This window comes from Oncorhynchus masou, unplaced genomic scaffold, assembly GCF_036934945.1.
Source record: "Oncorhynchus masou masou isolate Uvic2021 unplaced genomic scaffold, UVic_Omas_1.1 unplaced_scaffold_10529, whole genome shotgun sequence".
Taxonomy (NCBI): Eukaryota; Metazoa; Chordata; class Actinopteri; order Salmoniformes; family Salmonidae; genus Oncorhynchus; species Oncorhynchus masou.
Genome location: NW_027000236.1, coordinates 1 through 8,978, shown reverse-complemented (window position 1 = coordinate 8,978; position 8,978 = coordinate 1). Strand labels below are relative to the sequence as shown.

At 44.0% G+C, this 8,978-nt stretch overlaps 1 protein-coding gene and 1 pseudogene across 1 annotated transcript; both read right to left on the bottom strand.

Moving 5' to 3' along the window:
- Window positions 1-319: 319 nt before the first annotated feature.
- On the bottom strand, window positions 320-2,208 carry LOC135528875 (myosin heavy chain, fast skeletal muscle-like; the record flags this gene model as incomplete). The annotated part of the gene is made up of 6 exons (XM_064957914.1): window positions 2,164-2,208; window positions 1,827-1,972; window positions 1,557-1,647; window positions 862-1,251; window positions 614-740; window positions 320-438 (listed from the first exon to the last, which is right to left on the bottom strand). Coding segments are annotated over exons 1-6 (918 nt in total), but the record flags the coding sequence as incomplete, so codon positions are not given.
- LOC135528877 (myosin heavy chain, fast skeletal muscle-like) lies at window positions 2,205-8,908 on the bottom strand (annotated as a pseudogene).
- Window positions 8,909-8,978: the final 70 nt, after the last annotated feature.

Sequence of the window (8,978 nt, the reverse complement as noted above, 5' to 3'; positions counted from 1 at the left end):
CAAAGACAGATTAGAGAGAGAGTCAAACAAATGACAGTAGGAGTCTCTGAGGGTGGAGAGACAGTAGGAGTCTCTGAGGGTGGAGAGACAGTAGGAGTCTCTGAGGGTGGAGAGACAGTAGGAGTCTCTGAGGGTGGAGAGACAGTAGGAGTCTCTGAGGGTGGAGAGACAGTAGGAGTCTCTGAGGGTGGAGAGACAGTAGGAGTCTCTGAGGGTGGGAGATCGTAGGAGTCTCAGAGGGTTGCGTAGTCACAGTCACATCTATATGAAGAAAAAGCTCTAAACTCTGTGGACGTGGAGTCCATTTTGGGTCCCTTACCTTGACCTCCTCCTCAATCGCCCTCTTCAGCTCCTCCACCTGCTGGGTGAAGGCCTGTTTTCCTCTGGTCAGCTGAGACACCAGGGCATCCTTCTCCTCCAGCTGGCGACCAAACTCACCTGCAGGGACAGAGGGACATCTTGTAAATAGGGTCACTGTTTTCTAAGATTGAAAATGGATTCTGAGGTATCATAGGGCAATAGATACAGTATAAATTATGTGGATACAGCCCCCAACACGTTATTGTGTTTTACTGAAGGAAAGGATTGGGTTGTTGATCATTGTTGATGGTACCATTTTCTGTCAGGAGTCTGGCTCTCTGTCCGCTGATGTCGTTGACCTGGCGAACATTCTCATCATTCTTAGTCTTGAGCTCACTCAGCTGGTCCTCAAGAGTACGGCACATCTTCTCCAGATTGCCCTGTTAGTGAAACATGTTCCATCATTACTTTATATATGTGACTCCTGTCAACTTCAGTTCACTTGAATGGTAATGTAGTTAACCCTCCTCAACACTGCTTGACCAAAACATCACTACTCACCTTAGCCTTGGCGACGGCCTCCATATTGCTGGAGAGGTCATCAATCTCCATCTTGTACTCGCTCTTCTCCTTCTCCAGCTTCTGCTTGACGCGCTGCAGGTTGTCGATCTGCTCCCCGAGCTCAGCCACACTGTCGGCCTGCTTCTTGCGCAGAGCGGCGGCTGTGGCCTCATGCTGCAGGGTGGACTCTTCAAGATCACGACGCAGCTTCTGGAACTCAGCCTCACGCTTCTTGTTCATCTCAATCTGAGCAGCAGTGGCGCCTCCGGCCTCCTCCAGCCTCTCGCTGATCTCCTCAAGTTCCCTGGAGAGATCGGCCCTCTGCTTCTCAACCTTAGCCCTGGCAGCACGCTCGGCCTCAATTTCCTCCTCCAGCTCCTCAATACGGGCCTAGAACAGGGGTAGGAGCAGGGGGATGAACACTACAATACAGTTGAAACAATTGAACCTCACAAAGTAATAATAGTATGTATATTTAGCATAAATGTGTTTAATACGAAGCCAGTTACACAAATATATTCAGTAGACAGTGTCTCATGCAAGAGCCAAAAACCTCAATGTTAAGAACCACCATATTCCAACCTACTCAGCTGTCAGAAGCCACCTGGAAAAATGTTTGCTACCAGAATAATGTTTTTCAGGAAATGATTCAAGTCTGTGCTTTTCTGTACTGGAGCTTATATCCTGTACTGTACCTGGAGTTCCTTGATCTTCTTCTGCAGCTGAGCTCCCAGAGACTGCTCATCCTCAACCTTGCTGAGGAGCTGGGTGGTCTCAAACTCCTTCCTAAGAAACACAAACAGGTTGACTGTAGAGTTGTTTTTGATTCAATAGTTTAAAGGCAGAGGATCATACCATTCACTTTGCTTTAAAGAATCACATGTAAATGCTAATTCATAATTACAATAATTAGTCAAGAACAACCATTATAGCAGGTAATACTGTTCTCATTTGTTTGTGTTTACTTCTTGATTTTCTCATCAGCTTGCTGCTTGTCATTCTCCAGGTCCATTATGGACTCCTGGGCCAGTTTCAGATCTCCCTCCAGCTTTCTCTTGGATCTCTCAAGGTCCATACGGAGCTTCTTCTCTTGCTCCAGAGAACCCTCAAGCTAGAAGATAAAAACACATATATTGTTAAAATCTTAACAACTGAAGATAATATCATCTTACACACTATCATGGCCAAAATGTTAACTCCACGCACGTCGTCCACTTTGCTGTTCCAGCTTGGTCTTGGGCCTTGGTCAGAGTGTTGACTTTGTCCTCCTCTGCCTGCAGGTCATCCAGTCTGCTGGTGGGCCTCTTGGAGGGCTTTCTTCTCCTTGGCTGTTTGGCAACACTTCATCCATACCATCTTCCTCTGGTCAGGTTTTTAACCTGAAAATGGCCACAACATAATTATACTTCACCATAAAGGGGAGATTTAGTTTGTTATATATTGCATTCATTTCATTTAGATAAAACATTTCATCAAAATTGACTGTACTATAGATTCAACACTAGATGTCAGTGTTCACCATGCCAGTGTACTGAGTGAAAGTCATAAATGAGGGGAGCAGAACATACCAATGTTGGAAGTACCTCTGCAACTGAAATTCCCCCGCTGTGTCATAATATTTCCTGCACCCACAATACAACTTGAATTCCATTTCTGTTAAGCTGTGTTTTGAGTTGTTTAATGTTTGGATTATTGTTTGGTTAGACTGTCTATAGTAAGACACAAGACCTTGTTTTCAGTGGCGTGCTTCTCCTTCTCCACTTTGGCCAGGGTGAGCTCCAGGTCATCAATGTCCTTCTTCAGCTCAGAGCACTCATCCTCCAGCTTCCTCTTCTTGGCAGTCAACTCAGCATTGATCTCCTCCTCATCCTCCAGCCTCTCGGTCGTCTCTTTGAGTTTGGCCTCCTGCTGGATCTTGCTCTTGATGAGCCCCTCACACCTTTCCTCAGCATCGTTCAGACTCTCTCCTTCCTGGTTTCAGAACAGGAGAAACAAAATCAGAGACCTCACTTTGTGTATTGAAGGTCGAGCAAATCAAAAGAAATTAATGGATTTTACAAAGTATATAACACTGGCAATGAAAATGTGTCAGTTGGCCACATACTTTAGTGTGTTCATATGCGTGTGTATGTGTGTGTATTCATGTATATGTAAATGTGCCCTCCTGAAGGTCGTTGCTGACTCACAGATGCTACTTGGAGCGCCAGGTCATTCTTCTCCTGTGTCAGGGCCACCAACTTCTCCTCCATTTGCTTCTTCGTGGACAGAGCCTTGGCCAGATCTGTCTTCATCTTCTCATAGTTCTCCTTCATGTTGGCCAGCTCCTTCTCAGTCTCAGCGCTCTGCAGCAGGGGCTTGATCTTGAAGTACAACTTCATCCATGGCCAGGTTTTGACATTCATGAATGAGCGGATGTTGTACTGGATGGCGAAGACAGACTCTCTGTTCAACAGAAAGGACAGATGGTGAGTGACATCCCAGTTCAATGTCTATTTTTGATGTATATTTGGTCTAACGTGAATTCAACGTGAAAACAACAGAAATGTCACCATGTTATTGGATTTAGGTTCAAAGTTGAGTGGAAAAAAATCAAAATTCCCTTATATTGATAACTTTTTTTAAATCCAGGTTGTTTCAATGTCATCACATTTAATTTGGGGGTTGAAATGACCAGTGGGATGTTTCATAAAGCTACAATCTGGGAATCCAAGAATAACTAAATGGAACCCCATCACTTTTTGTATACAGCTGAAAGGGGGCTAGGGAAATGTAACCCCTCTTAAATTCATAGACAGTGCTCTAAATGCAAGGACTGACAGATTATGCTACAGCTCATGAGACATTTTTATATTCTTCAAAAATGAATGGGTTAATATCACACATTAAATGACAATTGAACAGCCAAATCCCAAACTGCAGCTATAAAGCTAGAATCCTTAGTTGCTACATCCATTTCTGGACTAAATGAATGAACCCAAAAGCTGTAGTAGACCATTATAAGATGTACTTTCTCATTCTGAACAACTCACAGCATATACAGTATGTAATCATAATGCATTAGATACAAGTGGTTGACAGAAAGCTTTGCCAAAATGTCTACTATTCCTCACCTCCTCTCCATCATCTTGCTAAACTCTCTCCTCATGAGGAACCCACGGCTGAGAGCCTGGACCATGCCGACCAGAGCAGCCAGCTTCTCATCTCTCATCTCCTCCAGGACACCCAGCAGACCGGCTTTGAAGAACACCTGAGACACAGGTTAACATGGTCAATGGAACCACAGATGGTGACAGATAGAAATGGTTGAATCAAAAGAGGGAACAACACCACTAGATTGATTTAAACAACATTAACTTTGCAATGGTTACAAACAAACCATGGGATAGGTTGTTTCCAAGTTGTTAGTTATTGTACAGTTGTAGATTATTTCCAAGATGGCATAGCAGTTCAGACGTCTTTTGTCCTCGTCTTGACGTGTCCCGTATATATATATATATATATTTACAACTTTTTTCACATACCTTTTTATATATATTTTCAATTTTCCATAAACTCATCTTCAAAACACTCTCCTGCAACCCGCCTCACCAATTTATATTTATAAAAAAGTATTATTTACCTCAAATCTGTAATCCTCCAAGAAGCTAGCCAGAAACTCCCTGAAGCTAATCCAGAAGCTAATCAGAAGCTAATCAGAAGCTAGTTAGCTTCATTACTGGCTAATCGTTAGTAGTCAGCTAACCACGGTTTGTGGTCATCAGCTATCCTTTAGCTCGAAAATCTATCGCCAGTTTTGTACGGCGCAGCACGGCTCGGAACGGAACATACCGGACCAATTTTTCTCTCCATGTCCCTGGATTTCAACCGCGAACTCTGGACATTCATACCTGGATCTCACAGCTAGCTAGCTGCTATCCGTGTGACTATTGGCTTTCGTCGATTGCGGAGCAAACATCAATTATTCCGGAGCTAGCCAGCTGAAGAGTTCCATCAATCACTCCTGGGCTGCAGTCACCTATCCGGACCCGTTTTACTGCCTACGCGAAGCCCCACCGGGCCTTCACAACTGGACTGCCGACGTTATCTACCCGAAGGAATTATCCGGCTGGCTCCTCCGTCGCAACGTTACCTGAACGCCCCATCTGTGGCCCGCTAACCATAAGCTGTCTTATCGGCTGCTATCTGAAAAGACAATCGGACAATTCATTTATTTTTATTATTATTATTATTTTTCTTCTTGGGCCTCTATAACTATATCTATTGATTTTTTGTTGTTGTGTGATTTGGATTAATCCCCTCTACCTCACGGAACCCCACTAATCTACTGACGGAACGCAAGAGGTGGCTAATAACAGACCTCCATCCTATGCTAGCTTGCTACCGATGGCCTGACTAGCTGTCTAAATCGCCGTGACCCCCAACCAACCTCTCTACTCACTGGACCCTTTTGATCACTCGACTAAGCATGCCTCTCCTTAATGTCAATATGCCTTGTCCATTGCTGTTCTGGTTAGTGTTTCTTGGCTTATTTCACTGTAGAGCCTCCAGTCCTGCTCACTATACCTTATCCAACCTATTAGTTCCACCACCCACACATGCAATGACATCTCCTGGTTTCAATGATGTTTCTAGAGACAATATATCTCTCTTCATCACTCAATACCTAGGTTTACCTCCACTGTATTCACATCCTACCATACCTTTGTCTGTACATTATACCTTGATGCTATTTTATCGCCCCCAGAAACCTCCTTTTACTCTCTGTTCCAGACGTTCTAGACGACCAATTCTTATTGCTTTTAGCCGTACCCTTATTTTACTCCTCCTCTGTTCCTCTGGCGATGTAGAGGTGAATCCAGGCCCTGCAGTGCCTAGCTCTACTCCTATTCCCCAGGCGCTCTCTTTTGACGACTTCTGTAACCGTAATAGCCTTGGTTTCATGCATGTTAACATTAGAAGCCTCCTCCCTAAGTTTGTTCTATTCACTGCTTTAGCACACTCTGCCAACCCGGATGTTCTAGCTGTGTCTGAATCCTGGCTTAGGAAGACCACCAAAAATTCTGACATTTTAATCCCAAACTACAACATTTTCAGACAAGATAGAACTGCCAAAGGGGCGGTGTTGCAATCTACTGCAAAGATAGCCTGCAGAGGTCTGTCCTACTATCCAGGTCTGTACCCAAACAATTTGAACTTCTATTTTTAAAAATCCACCTCTCTAAAAACAAGCCTCTCACCGTTGCCGCCTGCTATAGACCACCCTCTGCCCCCAGCTGTGCTCTGGACACCATATGTGAACTGATTGCCCTCCATCTAGGCGACCTAAACTGGAACATGCTTAACACCCCAGCCATCCTACAATCTAAACTTGATGCCCTCAATCTCACACAAATTATCAATTAACCTACCAGGTACCTCGCCAAGCCTTAAACACGGGCACCCTCATAGATATCATCCTAACCAACTTGCCCTCTAAATACACCTCTGCTGTCTTCAACCAAGATCTCAGCGATCACTGCCTCATTGCCTGCATCCGTAATGGGTCAGCGGTCAAACGACCTCCACTCATCACTGTCAAACGCTCCCTGAAAAACTTCAGCGATATTGATCTCATCCCGTCAGTAGAGGATGCCTGGATATTTTTTAAATGCCTTCCTAACCATCTTAACTAAACATGCCCCATTCTAGAAATTTTGAACCAGGAACAGATATAGCCCTTGGTTCTCCCCAGACCTGACTGCCCTTAACCAACAGAAAAACATCCTATGGCGTTCTGCATTAGCATCGAACAGCCCCCGTGATATGCAGCTGTTCTGCTACAGACCTATATCTATCCTACCATGCCTTTCTAAGGTCTTTGAAAGCCAAGTCAGCAAACAGATTACCGACCATTTCGAATCTCACCATACCTTCTCTGCTATGCAATCTGGTTTCAGAGCTGGTCATGGGTGCACCTCAGCCACGCTCAAGGTCCTAAAACGATATCTTAACCGCCATTGATAAGAAACATTACTGTGCAGCCGTATTCATTGATCTGGCCAAGGCTTTCGACTCTGTCAATCACCACATCCTCATCGGCAGACTCGACAGCCTTGGTTTCTCAAATGATTGCCTTGCCTTTTGAAGCTAGCTGGCATGGCTTTAGCCAATCTCTCGTGCCTTCTCCAAAGCCGAAAATGTTATATTTAAGAGGATATATTTTTTAAATTTAACTAGGCAAGTCAGTTAAGAACAAAAACTTCTCTGATAGAGTTCAGTGTGTCAAATCGGAGGGTCGGCTGTCCGGACCTCTGGCAGTCTCTATGGGGGTGCCACAGGGTTCAATTCTTGGACCGACTCTCTTCTCTGTTTACATCAATGAGGTCGCTCTTGCTGCTGGTGAGTCTCTGATCCACCTCTACGTAGACGACACCATTCTGTATACTTCTGGCCCTTTCTTTGGACACTTACCCTCCAGGTAAGCTTCAATGCCATACAACTCTCCTTCCGTGCCTCCAATTGCTCTTAAATACAAGTAAAACTAAATGCATGCTCTTCAACCGATCACTACCTGCACCTGCCCGCCTGTCCAACATCACTACTCTGGACTGCTCTGACTTAGAATACGTGGACAACTACAAATACCTAGGTGTCTGGTTAGACTGTAAACTCTCCTTCCAGACCCATATCAAACATCTCCAATCCAAAGTTAAATCTAGAATTGGCTTCCTATTTCGCAACAAAGCATCTTTCACTCATGCTGCCAAACATACACTTGTAAAACTGACCATCCTACCAATCCTCGACTTTGGCGATGTCACTTACAAAATAGCGTCCAATACCCTACTCAACAAATTGGATGCAGTCTATCACAGTGCAAACCGTTTTGTCACCAAAGCCCCATATACTACCCACCATTGCGACCTGTACGCTCTCGTTGGCTGGCCCTCGCTTCATACTCGCCGCCAAACCCACTGGCTCCATGTCATCTACAAGACCCTGCTAGGTAAAGTCCCCCCTTATCTCAGCTCGCTGGTCACCATAGCATCTCCCACCTGTAGCACACGCTCCAGCAGGTATATCTCTCTAGTCACCCCCAAACCAATTCTTTCTTTGGCCGCCCCTCCTTCCAGTTCTCTGCTACCAATGACTGGAACGAACTACAAAAAGCACTGAAACTGGAAACACTTATCTCCCTCACTAGCTTTAAGCACCAACTGTCAGAGCAGCTCACAGATTACTGCACCTGTACGTAGCCCACCTATAATTTAGCCCAAACAACTACCTCTTTCCCTACTGTAATTAATTAATTAATTTATTTTGCTCCTTTGCACCCCATTATTTTTATTTCTACTTTGCACATTCTTCCATTACAAATCTACCATTCCAGTGTTTTACTTGCTATATTGTATTTACTTTGCACACCATGGCCTTTTTTTGCCTTTACCTCCCTTATCTCACCTCATTTGCTCACGTCGTATATAGACTTGTTTATACTGTATTATTGACTGTATGTTTGTTTTACTCCATGTGTAACTCTGTGTCGTTGTGTGTCGAACTGCTTTGCTTTATCTTGGCCAGGTCGCAATTGTAAATGAGAACTTGTTCTCAACTTGCCTACCTGGTTAAATAAAAGGTGAAAAAAAATAATATATTAATAATGTACTCAGATACAGATAACTGCAGCCATACCACTCTAACACAATGCACATGATAATGACTTTAGTTTCTCTTCTATACTTGTGTTGCATTACTGAAGAAAAAACACAATGTTTTGTTTTGAAGAAAAACACTACAACGTTTTTCCACATTTTCCATTAGTTAAATGAAGAAGAAAGAACAAAAGGATGGATAGATCACCTGCAGAGATTTTATATGGTACGGGTTTAAATTATTATTCAAGTTGTGTTTTGTTGTCAGATTTTTCTGGGGGTTTTTGACTGACCTTGGTGTGTCCAAACTTGTAATCCTCATGATTCACATCAATGGACCCAAGCAGCTTCTCGGAAGCCTTCTTGTTGTCCATGAACTGGCCCTCGGGATGACGCTGGCATTCAGTACTTTGTACCTGAATGAGAAGACAGTTTTAAAATATGCCAAATTTGGGGCCTCCCGGTGGCTCAGTGTGTGTGTGTGTG